Here is a 19,683-nt window from a genome sequence, read left to right on the forward strand (position 1 = left end):
GGCAAACAGAATTTGGATTTCTTTTGTGAGATTCACCCCTTCTGCATTTGAAAGTACTGTTAGGGCCGGGCGCGGTGGCTCACGCCTGTAATCCCAGCACTTTGGGAGGCCGAGGCGGGCGGATCACAAGGTCAGGAGATCAAGACCATCCTGGCTAACACAGGGAAACCCCATCTCTACTAAAAATACAAAAAATTAGCCGGGCGAGGTGGCGGGCGCCTGTAGTCCCAGCTACTCGGGAGGCTGAGGCAGGAGAATGGCATGAACCCGGGGGGCAGAGGCTGCAGTGAGCTGAGATCGCGCCACTGCACTCCAGCCTGGGTGACCAAGCGAGACTCCATCTCAAAAAAATAAATAAATAAATAAATAAATAAAGTACTGTTAGGACTGCCAATTAAAGTGCCTAGTGGTCCCCTAACCAACTTTCCCACGACTCCCTGAGTCACAAAAAATGGTAAATCAGTTGGAACCGATTCTTCACTGAGCTGTTAGTTCCTGTTACACAGAACAGACTTAGTTCCTATCCTTTCAAAGCCTAGTTTACTTTTTCTTCTCTGTGAATTACCCGATATTCTCATTTTGCTTAAGTGAGCCAAAGTTGAATTTCTGTTGCTTGTAACCAAAGATACCCAACTGATAGAGGGAGAGTGGTCCGAGAGGGCACAGTGGAGACTAAAGAAGGCTTGTGAAGGTATTCTGAAACCCAGACACTTTATTTAAAATTATGGCAAACATTAATGACTGTCAAAATTGCTGACAAAGGTACAATGACTAAGCAATTTCATGTTTCTATGTGCTGGTACTTAATTAGCATTTTCTAATAATTAGGCTAACGATGTTTTATTACTACAACCTATATTTAGAGTTCACTCTCATTGTTCCCATATTAGAAATAAAAGCAAATGAAAATGAGTTTAATCAGGCGTCACATGCTACAGGAAAAAAAATTGAGGAGAGGGTGCTGACAGTAGCAACGGGTCTATGTTATAAGGAAATATATGCACTTACTGAGTTTTAGCTGTTTGATTCCTTAAATTTCAGTTATAAAAATCAGTTGTATCAGGCAAACCATACGTGAAGAAAATTTAAAGAACAAGATATCAAGTAGATATTAAAAGGAACAATACAGAAGAGCACCAAATAGAATATTCTCGACAAATGTCTCAAAAAATGCACAGAGCAAAAAGGAGACAAACAACTGCTACAAACAGATCAGTCTAACAGCTAAGTGATTTGGAATGAAAATTAACTCTTTGGCTAATCTCTCCCTCCCTCACAGAATGAGGCCGTGTGGCTCAGGGAGACCAACTGATTTGTCTGAAGCTTGCAAGGGTAGATTTCAGAGACGCTTCAGATGAGGGAGCCTCTCTTTCCATGAGGAGATGGCAGAATGCTGAATTCCTGTTCAATCTGAAATTTAACCATATAACTTGTAGAAATAAGAGGAGGTTTTAAGACTCACTTAAAATATAAATATCATTCTGAGTCCTCTTCTAGGGTTATCCCATCACTTTCTGAAAATATTAGAAAAGATCAAGTTGTATCCAGGTAATAATCAGGATAAGACCATCTAATACATATCTTTAATAGCCAAAATTTTTTCAAACATGATACTTGAGCAGAACCAGGAAATTCTGGAAACCTAGTCTGCCACAGGTTACTTTTAACACAAGGTTACTCAGCTTTGGCACTACTAACATTTTGGGCAGGATAATTCTTCGTTGTGGGGCGCTGTCCAATGCAGGTTATTTAGCAGCATCCCTGGCCTCTACTCACTAAATGTCAATAACTGCCCTAGTCATGACATCAGAAATGTCTCCCGACAATTGCTAAATATCCCCTGAGGTTGACAAACGCTGATTTTAATATCATGACTACAACAAAACAAATATAACTTTCAGCTGCATGAATGCACTGTGGAGTTAACTGTGATTAGAGTTATATTTTAATTTTAATCCAAATATAAATCATGGCTAGAACTAAGTTAATTATGCTAGTTTTTGTCTAGTACTGAACTGTCCAATACAGTAGTCACAGGCCACATGTGGCAATGAACACTTGAAATATGGCTACTCGGAAGTAAGAAATGCAGTAAGTATAAAATATGTACTGCATTTAGAAGATTTGGTACAAAAAAGGATGTAAAATATCTCATTAATAATTTCTATATTTAGCTATTTTGGGTATACTACTGGGTGAAAAGTAATATCAAAATTATTTTGCCCTGCTCACTTTTACTTTGTTTAATGTAGTTACTAGAAAATTTTAAACAAAACATGTGACTTATAATTCTATTGGATGGCACTAATCTGCAAACTTGAAATGATTTAGTATTATTCTTTAAGGAAATAAATTAAGTCTATCATGCCAAAAAAATCTGGGAAACCACAGCCCTATAAAATTAGTTCACTTTTGAGCATCATAACTCTTTATCACGTCTAAATGATTTTTCTGCTTCTTTAAACCAATTACTTCTATTCCAATGCTTTATTCTCAAAGTTTCAATTGGTTCTTTTCTGACTGCCGATTTGTCTTCATGTTGTTCCTTATCATTCTCCTGCACATCTGTTTCTTTCATACACTTGGGAACTTTCCTAGTGCCATGTTGAGACGTTGCGGCATCTATCATACTTAGAAAATCATAAGCTGGAAGAGGAGGTTTCCATTCCTGAGCAGGTAAAATTACTGGAAGGAAGAAACAATCAAAGGTTAAAGATTAACAGCTATAAATTGTCACATCAACATATTAGAAAATGTTTTATTTTGAAAAATATATTTGTAGAAGTGAAAGTTTTATTAGTTTTACTTATCTAAGCAAAGCTAGGAATTTTTTTACTGTCATTGTCAACAAGAAATTTGATACATTTGTCACTACTAGCCATTTTCATTTTTAGATTACATTTACAAGCTATTATTTTCTTTAAAAAAAGTATGAATAGGGGAAAAAAGGTCCATAATCTCAATGCCGATTTACCTTTGCTGAGGTTTTCAAAAACAGCAATATGTGTAACAAGATCACATACACATATGTAAAACGTTAAATGAAAAAGTCGCCTGCTTCCCTCTCTACTGCCAAAGAAATGTAACTATTTCTTATAAATCATTCGAGAAAAAAATTTTGGAATATATGTAATTATTTATTATAGAGTTATTTATACAAGTGTTTCCTTACATTTTAAAGCATTTTCTGTTTTTGAAGCTTTTGATTAACATCTTTTCTGCACACTTTATGAAAACAAGTTCATTTCATAAAAATAATTATAGACAAGAAATAATTAAAAATTGCTGTGGAATCAACTGTACTATACATAGTGATTAAATAATTTCTCTTAGATGAGCTTCATGGCAATGAATCTTAACATTATTTTAAAATATTGGTTATTAAAAGAGGAAAACTGATTAAGGCTGATGACAGAGATAAATTAGCTAACTTTCTTCCATTTACTAGACAGTTTACAAAACAGTTTCAGAATTTAGTTGGCCCATTTAGGGTACTATTTTAAAAAATAAACTATATAAGGAAATGTACAAAGTAAACCTTTTAAAAATAAATTCCAGTGAAAGAATCTATGCACTGTTACATGCTAAAAAATAATAATAAATGCTCATAAGATACAAACTTGAGCATCTCTCATAAATTGAGTATCTTTAAGAGCTTAGAAAAAACATATATATTGCAGTTTCCTAGAGTAAAGCTCAAACAAAAATCTGTATATGTACACATGCAGTACAACTGTACTTTGCTTATTGATATATAATTTCTTCACTCATACTCAACTATATGAAATCCTGGTAATTGGTACATCAGCAGGGCAATAAATTTAGGCTACTCATGAAACTGATGTTTCAAATTGGTGTTGCCAGGTTAGCAGGTTCAAAAGTGACAAACAGATGACATATTTTCTTGAACATAATGAACAGGTAAGAAGAATAACTGTTTGTAGTTTGCAATATGCAGATAAATGTATATTAAAGTATCTGTAAGAGTCCAGTTTAGGCTGGGCATGGTGGCTCACATGTATAATCCCACCACTTTGGGAAGCCAAGATGGGAGGACAGCTTGGCCCCAGGAGTTCAAGACCAGCCTTGGCAACATAGTGGTAGCCCTTCTCTACAAAAAATCAAAAAATAAAAATAAATTAGCTGGGCATGGTGGCACGTGCCTGTAGTTCCAGCTACTCGGGAGGTAGAGGCGGAAGGTTCACTTGAGCCCAGATGGTTGAGGCTGCAATGAGCCGTGATTACACCATTGCACTCAAACCTGGATGAGAGAGTGTGACACTGTCTCAACAACAACAAAGAGTCCAGTTTAAAGTGTAGCATGTAGCAAATATTATATTTAACAATAGTTATTTTTTAAGGTCAACACTGCAGCCTAGCGGTCTGAGACTATGACAAAATGCCTGAAACATCCCAATTCTGCTAATTACTTACTGAGGGAACTCTACAAAGATCTTAATGTTTTCAACTGCAAATAAAACTGTAATAATGTATGGGTAATAAATACATTATTCATCAAATCAGTAATGACAATAAATAATACTAATTAACATTTATTGAGCCTTTACTATACACATGCACTATTCATTTTATCTTTACAATTTTATAGACGAGAACACCAAAGCATACAAAGATCAGGGAACTGGGTCAAAGTTAAGTGTAAATCTCAAGTAAGAACTGCCAGTGGCCACAGTTTCACAGAAATTAAGATATGCAATAAGTAAGGTGAGGCAGACACCAGTGGCACCATGTTACTGAGTTAGGCTATTTCCAGAATGTTCCTACAACTCATCCGACCCCAACCCCATCTCAGAACACCACTGTTGGCAAAGATCTATCTACCAGAGATGCTGAGAGCAGGCCCTGCTAGCACAGAAGGCAGAATCCAATACAGAGAGACTGTTCAGTTTTCTTTTTCCTGCTGCAGAGGCTACAGGATTAATTTAAGAATAGGAGCAGTGATGCATAGAAATGATGGAAACCCTCAAAGAATGAGCTGGCAAAGATGTTAACAAAATTGCAATAGAAGACACGCCAGTCTCTCAGAAAACTCAGAAGTATAACGTTGATTCTTTCCTCTGGGTAATGGTTTGAGCTGAGGAATCAAAGCCCTCAGGGATGTTCCTTGCAGGAAAGGATCTTTACATAGGTGATGATAATACATTAGAGTTTATACTTTACAAAGTGCCTCTGCATACATTTTTTAATAACTATGTGATGTATTCAGAGTGGAAACTATTAAACTCATTTTATAGTTGTAGAGGAGGAAACCAAGAATGACTTGCCTAGAGCCACATAGTAATCAAGGAAGCTAGGTCAGGAGCTCAGGTTTCTATGTTTTGAACATGTCTGCTTTTTTTTTTTTTTTTTTAAGTAATTCTGTTTGAGAAACATTCTAGCCCTAGCTACACATAATCTTGAGTTACAGTCCATGGGAACTCTGTGTCACTGCAGCTACAACATGACAATAATCATTTGCTTCTATAAAATAGCAATGCAGACAGTTAAGTGAACATAGACTTTCTGAGGAGTTTAAGAGCTACAGCTGAAAAGATCCCTATACCATGTGGTGAGAATGAAGTAGTCAAAGATGACTGATAACTACAGAAAGGTCTCCTTCCAGATCCACTTAAACAAAATATTGAATTTAATTAATTAATTCTGTCCCATTTCCTAGGAAAATATTAAAACCAATAAATTGCCTCAGAAAATTAAGACAAAAATACCATCTAAAGGAACCCAGAATAGCCAAAATTGTCTTGAAAACAAAGAATAGGGCCAGGTGCAGTGGCTCATGCCTGTAATCCCAACACTTTGCAGGGCTGAGGAGGGAGGGTTGCTTGAGGCCAACAGTTCAAGACCAGCCTGGACAACACAGTGAGACCCTGTCTCTACAAAAACAAAAACAAAAACAAAGACAAAAACAAAAAAATGAAGCCATGCTTGGTGGTGCATGCATGTAGTCCTAGCTACTTGGAAGGCTGAGGTAGGAGAATCCCTTGAGCCCAGGAGTTCGGGGCTGTAGTGTGTGATGATCGCACCCCTGCACTCCAGCCTTGGTGACAGAGTGAGACCCTGTCTCAAAAAAAATAACAAAATGAAATAAAAGAAAATGAAAAACGAAGTTGGAGTAATCAAATTTCCCAATTTTAAAATCTACTACAAGTCTACAATAATCAAGACAGTGCAGTACTAGCATAAAGACAGGCACAAAACCATATACATGTATGCTCATGGCAGCATTATTCATAATTGCCATAGGTAAAGGTAACCCAACTGTCCATCAACTAAGGAATAAACAAAATGTGACATATCCTTGCAGTGGAATATTATTCATCCATAAAAAGGAATGAACTACTGGTTCATGCTATAATGTGGTTGATCCTTGAAAACCACGATAAGTGAAAGAAGTCAGACATAAGAAGCCACATATTATATGATACCATTTATATGAAATGTCTAGATTAGGCAAATCCATAGAACCATAAAATAGATGAGTGGGTGCCAAAGGGTGGATAGAGGAGAAAATTGAGAGTGACTGCTAATGGGTATGGGGTTTCTTTTTGGGGTGATGAAAATGTTCTGGAATTCAACAATGGTAGTAGTTGCATGATCTTGAGAATGCATGAAAAAGTACTGAATTGTACACTTTAAAAGGGTGACTTTTATGGTATATGAATTATATTTCAATAAAAATACCATCCATATTTTATTTAAGCATAATATGTTTGTTAAAACTGCTTAACTTGACAGAAATGAAGCAGACCACTTAGGAAGGATGGGTTTGGTGTAATGATTGACCCTAAAATAAATTAAAGTAGCTGATGAAATACATACAAATATACATAATGGTAGATTCATACTATACCTGATAGTTGACATAATATTGAATGAGAATTTGTATACCAGAGTGTATGTGTATATACATACGTACACACATACATACATATTTACATATATACACACACATACAAACCTTATTTCAGGACTCTGTCATGGAACAGTATCAAAATATTATTTTAGGATAGATCATCTAGTATCTAATAAAATCCTTATATAGTACCTAGGAGACTTTTTGTTACATTTCACACTATTTGTTCAATATACTATAATAATCTAGGTTGCTACATGTTTACTTATTTAAACTATAGCTACAGGCCTATTGTTGCCACAACTATGTATAAATGGTTAAGACTCAAATATAAATTAATATATATATCCATACTACAAATATAAATTTTTCTATGTTTTCAGAAAAGTAGATATTATGGCATGTTATAAGCCAGGATAATAGATTCTGGGCCAAGATCTATTTTCTTGTGGTTCAAAATTCTGGCTCTGTCCAAATCAGAAAGGAAGTTAAATTGTTCCTGTTTGCAGATAGCATGATCTTATATACAGAAAATGCCTAAAGACTCCACAAAAACACCTGTTAGAACTAATCAACAAATTTAGTAAAGTTGCAGGATACAAAATAAACAAACTGGACCTTATCTCACTCTTAACTCAAAAGATATTAAAGACTTAAATGTAAGAACTTAAATTACTACAAGAAATTATTAGATAAAAACATTATAGAAACTCTCCAGGATATTGGACTGGGCAAAGATTTCTAAATACCCCACAAGCACAAGCAACCAAAGCAAAACTGGACAAATGGGATCACATCAAGTTAAAAAAAAGCTTCTTCACAGCAAAGGAAACAATAAACAATCAACAATGTAAAAAGATAACCCACAGAATGGAATAAAATATTAGCAAACTACCTGTCTGACAAGGGATTAATAGCCAGAGAATATAAGGAGCTCAAACTACTATGGGAAAAAAAACAACTAATAATCTGATTTAAAAATTGGCAAAAGATCTGAATAGACACTTCTGAAAAGAAGACATTCAAATGGAAAATAGGTCTATGAAAACAGATATTTCTCTGATCATCAGAGAAAAGCAAATCAAACCTACAATGAGATATCACCTCACCCCAGTTAAAATGGCTTTTATCTCAAACAAAGGCAATAACAAATGCTGACAAGGATGCAGAGGAAAATGAAGCCTTGTACACTTTGTGGGGCTCAAGACTTCAGTGGAGAAAGTAGCTGCAGATGGGGTATAAATAGCAAGAGAACTAGAATTAGAAGTGGTGCCTGAAGGTGAAACTAAATTGCTGCAATCTTATGATGAATCCTGAATGGATGCTTCTCATGAATAAGCAAGGAAAGCGGTTTCTTGAGTTGGAAACTACTGGTGAAAATGCTATGAACATTGTTGAAATGACAGCAATGGATTTAGAATATTCCATAAACTTAGTTGATAAAGCAGCAGCAGGGTTTCAAAGGATTGATTCCAATTTTGAAATAAGTTCTACTGTGAATAAAATGCTATCAAACAGCATCATATACTACAGAGAAATCTTTTGTGAAAAGAAAGGTCAATCAATGCTGCAAATTTCATTGTTGTCTTATTGTAAGAAATTGCCACAGCCCAAACTTCAGCACTTCAGCAACTACCACCTGTCAGTTAGCAGCCATCAACACAGAGACAAGACCCTCCTTCATCAGCCAAAAGGTTACAATTCCTTGAAAGCTCAGATACTTGTTGGCATTTTTTAGCAATATTTTAAAATTAAGGTAAAAACATTTTTTAGACATAATGCTATTACACATTTAATAGACTTCAGTATAGTGTAAACATAACTTTTATATATACTTAGAAACCAAAAAATTTGTATGATTTGCTTTACTTCAATATTTGCTTTATTGTGGTGGTCTCATACTGAACCCACAATATCTCTGAGGTATGCCTGTACTTAGAACCAGAATTTTATATAACAATAATGCACTATTTGTAAAATATCCTCATTTTCTATAAAACCACATATTTGCTTACAGTTTTAAAAAGAAAACAAGCTGGCATGCACATGGAAAAAGCTGCACAAGAAATATCTTCTGAAATCTACAATTTTAAATTTTATAAAAATAGATGAAATACTTATGCTTTGGTAGACCAAAGCTCCCACTGTAACAATTTTTTTTAATGGCATAAATTACCAAAATCATATGTTTGAATACACTGGTGATCTATACAAGTAACATGGACTCAATGAATTAAAATTCAAGAAACAGGCCTTCACAGGGGAGCCGATCACTGACTGAAGCCTTGCACCTTTGGCCTCCCAGTCAGAGACTGTCCACATGGATGATGCTACCAGCATTTTAATAACTCATCCTACCATTCTTTAGCTATATTTAGAGTTTAACATTTATGGAACAAAATGCAGAACTACATGTATTAAACAAAACAGAAACCTTACTGATATGATTTTCTAGTCCTGCTTCTAATTTCTTCAGCCACAATACAAGGTTTTCTTCAATTATAGCCTGGTCTGAAGGAAATGCAAATACTTGGCCACCTGAATGCAGATTCACCAAAACAAGAAGAGGAAGGGGAGGCAGAGGATCAAAATATGCCCGCAAGATTCCTCTCCCGACTGGAGTATTCTTTCTGCAAAAGGGAACAATTGAACATATTAATGTTTCTTTCTACAACAAAATAATGAAAATAGTAATTTGTAGAACATTAAACTTTTAAGTAGTATCATGCCAGTAAGTTCACTTTATGAAAAGATGTCCTAAAAACCAAGAAGTCTACGACATGTTATTAGTAACCGGATTCTTTTAAAGTTTCTTTTTAACATGGGGCACTTTGTTTCACTTAGGAGAAAAGCGGCAGCCAACGACAATTTTAATGAAAAGCAGGCATAGCCCAAAGGCTTGTCAATTTAGGCTTGACACAACCAATAGTTTCCTTCCAACATTTGGCCAAGTATCAGCTCAAAAATTTAATGATTACATAACTAGAAGATAACAAGATACTTATTTTTATAAATACTTCTTTTCCATAAAATTGTGCCTTTTCTCAGGAAAAAAGAAGGCACTAATTTCAAATTAAAGAAGTAGAAATAATTATGTTCATACAAGGAAACTCTAAGTTAAAGATACTTAGTTTTCCTAATGTAACACATTCTACATTTTATAAAATACTATTTTACTCTTAGATACCTATAATGATAATTGCCTGGGAAAATGTTGCCTCAAGCAGTAGAAATGCACTGTTAAACTCTTCACAGCAAAAATGTACACTGCCCCATTTCTGTTATTTTTCAAATGATTTTAAAGAATAAAATATGTCTTTCATCTGATGAATCTGAACAAGGGGCAGTATATTATTTGTGAATTTTGTTCACAGACATTAAATGTAACACAATCCATACATCTAGAAAACATACTAGGAAATATTGCTGATGAATGCACTGAAATCTGTCTGAACTTTAAAAATATAGAAGTACAGAAAAAGGAACTGAAGGAAAAGGCCAAAAATCACAATGTTTACTATTCTGTATTTGCCAAATTTTCTCAATGGGCATCAATTCCTTTTAAAAAGTAGAACAATTATTGCTTTTAAAATTTTACTGTAGAATAAAATATAATCTAAAATAAGGTCATCTTGGACCTTGTTTGGGGGAGTTTTGTTACTAAAATATCATGATGACATATTTGGTTCCATAAAATTAACTCCAAAGAGTTAGAGAGTTTCGTTTCCTAATGAAAATGTAATAATTATTACTTTCTTTACCTCTTACATATTAAAAAATAAACACATACTTACAGATTTAACCAGCATGGAGTAAATGAATCCAAGTATTTCTGCTTTACCAGTGTCAATATTGCTTTTTTATACTGAGGATTTACAGTGCCATCACTGAACAAAATCAATAATGGTTTCTGAAGTCTGAAGTAACTGGGAAGATTTTCCACAGTGATTTCCGGCTGTCAAAGAAAAGGAATAACAACAATAAAAAATGCATTGGGGATGATAATGCATACCACAGAAGACATTCAAATCACTCAGTCAATTTTAGTTTGTAAAATGTAATTCAAACACATTTTCACTTAAGTAGAGATTTTACTATATTAATAACTATGAATCTCAATCTTCTTATTCAATCCCACCTCATCTGAATGAGTTATTTTCAAAATAAAACTACACAGAATTTGAGAATAAATTAATTTAAAGGAGTCCCCTGTTTTACAAGATGTAACACTTCTAATAATTTATTACGCTAAAGTCTGGACCAGACTAACCAATATACACATGACAATTGTTATATTTTTTCATCTAACATAACAATTTTGAAGAAAACTGTAAGCTGAAAAAGTATTTTCTTTAACATCTATCATTACTTAATAAATATAAAATTTTACTTTTTCCAATATTATGGTTAAAATCATAATTAAAATAACCAAAAATATGCTAAAACAAATCCAAACACCAATCTTGTTTCTTTTGAGTTTAAAATAACTGAAAGAATTTAATATGAAATTAGAAATCTAACCCTTTTATCATTTTTATTACTAATTAAAAGATAGGAGGCTGGGAGTGATGGCTCACGCCTGTAATCCCAGCACTTTGGGAGGCCGAGGCAGGCAGATCACCTGAGGTCAGGAGTTCGAGACCAGCCTCACCAACATGGCAAAACCCTGTCTCTACTAAAAGTACAAAAATTAGCTGGGTATGGTGGTGCCCGCCTGTAATCCCAGCTACTCTGGAGGGTGAGGCAAGACAATCGCTTGAACCCAGGAGATGGAGGTTGCAGTGAGCCGAGATTGTTCCACAGCACTTCAGCCTGAGCAACAGAGTGAGACTCTCAAAACAAAAACCCCAAAAAACAAAAACAAAAACAAGATAAGGAGGTAATCATTCTCCTGCAATTCGCCCATGCTATGCACATTAAAATAAAATTTTATATGCCTTTCTCCTATTAATCTGCCTTTTTTCAGTTATTTTTATGGAACCTTCAGAGGACAAAGAGGAAACTTTCTCTTGGCCACTGCACTCTTTTTTATCTTAGAAATACTTCCTTTCTTCACTCACCTCCAACTCAAGGAAGGGCCTAAAATTCTATTATATTAATATCAGCAGTAATGACTGTCTATCCTCTCTCTCTTTCTATTCTCTCTTTCACACCTTTCTGTAATGGGGTAGACTTAAACAGTCACTTGATTAAAAGTCAGAATCCCAGGTTCTGGATTCATGGAATTGTCACAGTAATAAAACTTTGAGCAAAGCACTCTGTACCCGTTTTTAAATCTGTGAAATGAGGGAATTGAAAGAAAAAAAATAAAAGAGAATAACCATTTTAAAATGTATTTGTAGAAGACAATTTGTCTATGCTGTCAGTAACAAGAATTGGAAAGTGCAACAACAATGCTAATATATTTAGGATTAAAAATAGCAATGACATAGAATAATAAAACCTTCTACCATTTTCAGTTCCACGTCCATTATTTCATCCTCTGGATACACCTGCGAGCTAGATATATCATCCCGTATCAGATAGATAACCCCCAGCTGACATATGGGGAAGCCAACACAGAGACTAACTTGCTTAAGTCACCACGGCTAAGCAGGGGGAAGGAGCGATGGTAGAATCCAGGCATTCTGCTCACCAGTTTCCCCTTTCTTTAGATCGCACTACAAATTCAGATGAACTTGTTTTTAATGGTGTCACCCACCTCTAAATATAGTCCTAGTTCATCCTGAAGTGCCAAATTCTGGCATATAACTTTCCCTATTCAGTTCTCAAAGCAGCTTGCATTTGCCCATTCTCATTTTTCTTCTAATTATCTCTCTTTCACACTCAAAATCTCCTTCTTACACCTTCCTCTTTCATGGCTTAAATCTTAGATCACTTTTTCTCTAAATTCCGCTATGCTGTCTTCTTGTGTTAGCTTTCATCCTTTAATCTTCTAGTTGAGTTAGATCCCTCTCCTAAATATTGACAGATCTTTTATTGAACAAGCAGAAACATTAGGTGAGACAGAGTCACCACAGCTCAATTCAAACATTTATTGAGGACAAAGTTCAAGATGTTATGCTGGGTGCTGAATCTATAAAGAAATAAGATCCTTTCCTTGCCTTCAAAGAGTTCATACTTTAGAAGAGAAGACAGGTAAGTATACAGACTGCTATAATAAATAAAAAATTTAATGTATGACAATAAGAAAACTTAGTGGTTCAAAATTAAACAAGCTAAAAACACAAGGTAGGTGTGATGGTTAATACTGAGTGTCAACTTGACTGGATTGAGGGATGTAAAGTATTGATCCTGGATGTGTCTATGAGGGTGTTGTCAAAGATTAACATTTGAGTCAGTGGGCTGGAAAAGGCAGACCCACCTTAATCTGGGTGGGCACCATCTAATCAGCTGCCAGCACAACTAGAAAAAAACATAAAGCAGACAGAAAAAAGTGTAAAGACTAGACTGGCCTAGTCTCCCAGCCTACATCTTCTCCTGTGCTGGATGCTTCCTGCCCTCGAACATGAGACTCTAAGTTCTTCAGTTTTGGGACTCGAACTGTCTTTCCTTTCTCCTCAGCTTGCAGATGGCCTATTGTGGGACCGTGTGATTTTTATTAGTTAAAACTTAATAAACTCCCTTTTATTATATCTATCCTATTAATTCTGTCCGTCTAGAGAAACCTGACTAATATAGTAGGGGAGCTCATGGATGATTTTAGGAATTGATATTTGAGCTGGACCCTGGATAAAGAATAAGATCTTGACAGACTGAGGTGTGTGCTTGAGCAGGGATTTCAGACATAGGGAACATCATGAAGATAGGCAGAGAGCTATTAAAGCATACATAATATTTGGGAATAGTGATAATGAAGGATGCCAGAGTTAGGCATGCAAGAGGCAAATATGGCTGTGAGACCAGATGAGTAATGCCTTCATAAGTATTCTAGCTCCTGGGAATACTGAGAAGATTTCTGTATCAGATTGGTGACACAGTTAGGCCTGTTTTTCAAAAGATGACTAACTAGAATATAAATTTGTGAAAAGAAGGACCAGTGGAAGGACCCTACTCTTTCCTATGTCTAGTCAAAAGAGAAAGACCAAGAGATTTGTGAGTTTAGAAGGAAACTGAGTTCTAAAATTAAACACTCGGATTTAGGAATCATCAGCTGGTAGTGATGGTAGAAGTTATGGGTATGGATAAAATTTTCCAAAGAAAAGACATAGCAAAAGAAGAAAAAAAAAGAGTTGAAGATGTAATTCTAGGGAATAAATGAGACAGAGGATGGTCAGATGGATAAAAGAGGACTGAATTACAAAAGCCAGAAGAAAAGAGAATGTTAAGGAGGAATGGAATAGACAACAGTTTTGACTGCTACTGAGAGGCTAAGGAGAAGCACAGTTAAGAGGTCATCAAATGTGGTACTTGGAAGGTGACCTTTGGCTCTCTGAGTATATAACAGGCTATAACTGTGTGGGTCCTGGTGTTCTAAACTTGCCAATAATAAAAGCATAAAAAAGGAACTCAGTTTATCTGAGAAAAATACTAAACTCTATTTCCTAACAGGAAACAGTCTTAAATATATCAATGCTTATGTAGTTAATTATTGTGTATTTCAGATTTAAGCATTATTTATCTGGCCCAATTTGTCATCAGGTTCATTAAAATAAAAATTTCATACCATAATAAAAAATCTTCACCCTCTGGTCATCAACTCTCCTTCCTCATCCAGATGAAGGCACTAAAGTCTCTCTAAAGCCTATTTAATCTTTATTATAGCTGTTCAGTATTAAGTTGAACACCACAAATAAAAACATTGGAAACAAACACTGTCACAATGCATATTACATTTGTTGTTACTGTAAACAGACTTTGATACTAAGTTTCTCCTACGTTTCTAAGGTTAAATGAATATAATCTTTAAAAAAATTAGAGACCAATTTTTATCCACTAGATATGCCAAGATAAAAAGAATAAAATGATACAAATCTTCTGTCAGGAAATACAAAAGTTATCAGAAGCCTCAAAAGTGGGCCTACTCTTTGGACAACCAATTCAAATTCTAGAAATTTAACCTAAATCCATAATCATAGATACACCCAAAGATTACCTAGAAGGATGTTCCCTGAATTGTAAATAAAACAAAAACTAAAGACAGCTTAAACAACCATCAAGAGGAAATGGGCTAAATAAATTTTGGTGCATCAGTAAACAATATTATGCAGATGTTAAAAATTAAAATGTGTATCTATAGTACTTGATGGAAATACCATTAATATAAAAAGGCACATAGATACATACAGAATTTAGGTTTGGGGAAATGTATTTCCTAACGTAAACTTGGGTAGAAAAGTTACGGTTGATTATAATTTTCTTCTTTATCCTTTCTGTATTACCTGAAAAAGCCAAACAAAGGCTTCTAGTAATTCCAAAAATACTACACTATGTATATGCTAAAGGAATTACTTAATAACATGTCATTAATAACATAAATGTTACTTTAATAAGTAATTTAGAAACATACATCATGAACATATCAACTCAATGATTTGATTATTTATAACCTATAATTTTAACAGGAGGAAAGGACGGAACCAAGACACAAAAAGACTTAATAAAGACTGCAGTCCCTTATTTGAGCCCAAAATGTAATGTCCTTTAGATCATCAAGACAAAAAAACCTAACAGGATATTCATTTAGCATCTATAGCTAATAAAAGTGCTCGAGTCACTTCAGAAATGTAGAAAAGTATAAATTCTAGCTATGTTTAATATGAAAGCAAACAACTAAAATCAGGTAACACAGGTTACATTTGTTGTGCCCTTGAATCCACTATTATACAGTCATGCATCACATGATGTTTCAGTCAACAATGGAGTACATGTAAGATGGTGGTCCCATAAGATTATACCATGTTTTTACTGTACCTTTTCTATGTTTAGATACACAAATATTTACCATTGTTACAACAGCCTACAGTATTTAGTAAAGTAACACGCTGTACAGGTTTGTAGCCTAGGAGCAATATGCTATACCTTACAGCGTAGGTACGTAGTAGGCTATACCACCTAGATTTCTGTAAGTACACTCTATATAAACTTTGTATGATAAAATTGCCTATCGATGCATTTCTCAGAAGATATCCTTGTTGTTAAGTGATGCATGACTGTAAAAGTAAAACATAAGAAAAAGCCTTTCATAAGACAATATTTTGTTCTAAAACTGTACAAATAGGAGAGTGAAGCAAGATGGCAGACTAGAGTACTCTACCAGTCATCCCCTCTTCCCCTGCAATGACTACTGCAATTTAACAACTATCTACACAAAAAAGCACCTTCATAAGAACCAAAAATCAGGTGAGTACTCACAGTACCTGGTTTTAACTTTATATCGCTCAAAGAGGCACTGAAGAGGTAGGAAAAACAGTCTTGAATCATCAATGATACCCTTCTCCCATCCCCTGGCAGTGGCCACACTGCATGAAGAGAGAATCTACGTGTTTGGGAGAGGGAGAGCACAGCAATTGTGAGACTCTGCATTGAACTCAGTGCTGCCCTGTTATAACAGCAGGCAAAACCAGACTGAACTCAGAGTATGCTCGCCCACAGTGGGTGTATTTAAACCATCTCTAGCCAGAGCAGAATTGCCCATCCTAGAAGTCAGAACTTGAATTACAGCAAGACTTGTCACCTCAGGCTGGAGTGTGCTGGGGCCCAAATAAACTTGAAAGGCAGTCTAGGCAACAAAGGCTGCAACTCCTAGGTGAGTCCTAGGGCTGAACTGGGCTCAGAGCCAGCAGACTATAGGCACACATGACCTACTGAGATACCAGCCAGGACAGCTAGGGGAGTGCTGACGCCACCTCTCCCCTAATCCCAGGCTGCACAGCTTGTAGCTCCAAAAGAGACCCCTTCCTTCTGCTTAAGGAGAGGAAAGGAAAGACTGGGAAAGACTTTGTCTTGCATCTTGGATACCAGCTCAGCCACAAGACAGGGCCCTGGTCAGAGTTGTGAAGCTCCCTTTCCAAGTCCCAGCTCTCAGATGACATTTCTAGATACACCCTGGGCCAGAAGGGAAACTGCTACCTCTATGGGAAAGACCTAGTCCTGGCAGCATTTATCAACTGCTAAGTGAAGAGCCCTTGGGCCTAGGTAGTACATTGTAGGACTTGAGTGAGACTCCGAGACTTGCTGACTTCAGGTGAGACTAAGCACATTCTTAGCTGTGGTGGCTATGGGGTGAGACTCCTTCTCCTTGAGAAAAGTAGAGGGAAAAGTAAAGGGGACTTTGTCTTGCACCATAGGTACCAGCTCTGCCAGAGAAGGGTAGAACACCAAGTGGGTTTTGGGGGGCCAGAATTCTAGGCCTTGGCTCTTGGATGCATTTCTGGACCTTACCTGGGCCAGAGGCAAGCCCACTATCCTGAAGCATGAGTCCCAGGCCAGACAGCATTCACTACAAGCTGATGGAAGAGCCCTTGGGCCTTAAGGGAACATGAGCAGTAGCCTGCCAGTACTCCCTGTGGGCCTGTGGTAGCAGTGGCCATGGGGTGAGGCTCCTCTATCTGGTCCTGGAGGAACTCACCATCCTAAAGGGAAGAACACAGGCCCAGCTGGCTTAGCCACCTCTGATTTTAGAGCCCCAGGGCCTTAAGTGAACATAGGCAGTAGCCAGGGAGTGGTTACAGCAAGTGTTGGGAGAGACCCAGTACTGTGCTGGCTTCATGTCTGACACAGCACAGTGCCAGTGGTGGTGGCCCCTGAGGGTGGTTGCATCACTCCACCCCCAGCCACAGGTGGCTCAGAACAGAGAGACGGACTCCATTTGTTTGGGAGAAAGTAAGAGAAGAGAACACCTTTAATGCCCAGACACAGACAAACATCCAACAGTATCAACAGTGTCCTGGAAAAGATGACCTCACCAAATGAACCAAATAAGACACCAGAGACCAATCCTGGAGAAACAGAGCTATGTGTCCTTTCAGACAGAGAAATCAAAAGAGCTGCTTAGAGAAAACTCAAAGAAATTCAAGATAATACAGGGAAGGAATTCAGAATTCTACCAGATAAATTTAAGAAACAGAAATAATTAAAAAGAATCCAGCAGAAATTCTGGGAGCTCAAAAATGCAACTAACATATGTAGAATACATCAGAGTCCTTTAAGAGCAGAAATGATCAAGCAGAAGAAAGAATTAGTGAGCTTGAAGACAGGCTATTCATAAACAGTCAGAGGAAACAAAAGAAAAATGAAAAAAAAAAAAAACAGTGAAGCAGGCCTACAAGGATCTAGAAAATAGCCTCAAAAGGACAAATCTAAGAGTTACTGGCCTTAAAGAGGAGATAGAGAAAGAGATAGGGATAGAGTGTATTCATAAGATAGTAACAGAGAATTTCCCAAACTTAGAAAAAGATATCAATTTCCAAGCACAAGGTTATAAAACACTATGCAGATTTAAGCCAAAGAAGATTACTTCAAGGCATAATCAAACTCCCAAAGGTCAAGGATTTAAAAAAAGGATCCTAAAAGCAAGAGAAAAGAAATACAACACACAATGTAGCTCCAATACACCTAGCAGCTGACTTTTCAGTGGAAACCTTACAGGACAATAACATGACATATTTAAAGTGCTAAATTTAAAAAAAAAACCTTTTACCCTAGAATAGTATATCTGGTGAAAATATCCTTCAAATATGAAGGAGAAATAAAAACTTCCCAAGACAAACAAAATCTGAGGAATTTCATCAACACCAGACCTGTCCTACAAGAAATGCTAAAGAGAATACTTCAATCAGGAAGAAAAGGACACTAATGAGCAAAAAAAATTCATCTAAAAGTACAAAACTCATTGCTAATGGTAAGTACACTGTAAAACACAGAATATAATGCTTAACTGTGCTGTGTAAACTACTCTTAAGTAGAAAGACTAAAAAATGGACCAATCAAAAATAATAACCACAACAATTTTTCAAGACACAGATGGTACAATAAGATATAAATAGAAACAATAAAAAGTTAAAAAGCAGGAGATGAAGTTAAACTAGAGTTTAACTTGATAGAGTGTAGAGTTTTTATTAGTTTTCCTTTGCTTGTTTATGCAAACAGTGTTAAGTTGTTATTGGCTTAAAATAACAAGTTATAAGGTAGTATTTACAAGCATCAAGGTAACTTCAAATCAAAAAAACAAAACAAATACACACAAAAAAATTAAAAAAATTAAATCATATCACCAGAGAAAATCACCTTCACTAAAAAGACGACAGGAAGGAAGACCACAAAACAACCAAAGAACAAATAACAAAATGGCAGGAGTAAGTCCTTACTTATCAATAATAACATTAAATATAAACAGACTAAACTCTCCAATCAAAAGACACAGAATGGCTGAAGAGATTAAAAAAAAATAATAAGATCCCATGATCAGTTGCCTAAAAGAAACACACTTCACCTATAATGATATACAAAGACTGAAAATAAAAGGATGGAAAAAGATAATCCATGCCAATGGAAACCAAAAAGAGCAGGAGTTATCAGACAAAATAGATTTCAAGACAAAAACTGTAAGAAGAGACAAATAAGGTCACTATATAATGATAAAGGGGTCAATATAGCAAGAAGATATAACAATTGTAAATATATATGCACCCAACACTGGACCACCCAGGTATATAAAGCAAATATTATTAGGGCCAAAGATAGAGATAAACTCCAACACAATAACAGCTGAAGATTTCAACAACCCACTTTCAGCAATGGACAAATCTTCTTGACAGGAAATCAGCAAAGAAACCTCAGATTTAATCTGCACTACAGACAAAATGGGCCTA

General features: G+C 35.8%; 1 protein-coding gene across 5 annotated transcripts in view; it reads right to left on the bottom strand.

The window, feature by feature from the left end:
- The window catches only part of TXNDC16 (thioredoxin domain containing 16), a 125,729-nt gene that overhangs the window by 3,045 nt on the left and 103,001 nt on the right, over positions 1–19,683 (bottom strand). For 2 of the 5 annotated variants that reach the window (XM_004055177.4, XM_055361390.2), the window contains exons 19-21: positions 10,666–10,826; positions 9,311–9,501; positions 693–2,685 (exon numbers count right to left, since the gene is read on the bottom strand). In XM_004055177.4, coding sequence (XP_004055225.2) covers positions 2,420–2,685; positions 9,311–9,501; positions 10,666–10,826 — 618 coding nt within the window. In that variant the 3' untranslated portion in view covers positions 693–2,419. The other 3 variants (XM_055361391.2, XM_055361393.2, XR_008671330.2) reach the window with 2 other exon arrangements.

The sequence above is a fragment of the Gorilla gorilla genome, chromosome 15 (genome assembly GCF_029281585.2).
Source record: "Gorilla gorilla gorilla isolate KB3781 chromosome 15, NHGRI_mGorGor1-v2.1_pri, whole genome shotgun sequence".
Taxonomy (NCBI): Eukaryota; Metazoa; Chordata; class Mammalia; order Primates; family Hominidae; genus Gorilla; species Gorilla gorilla.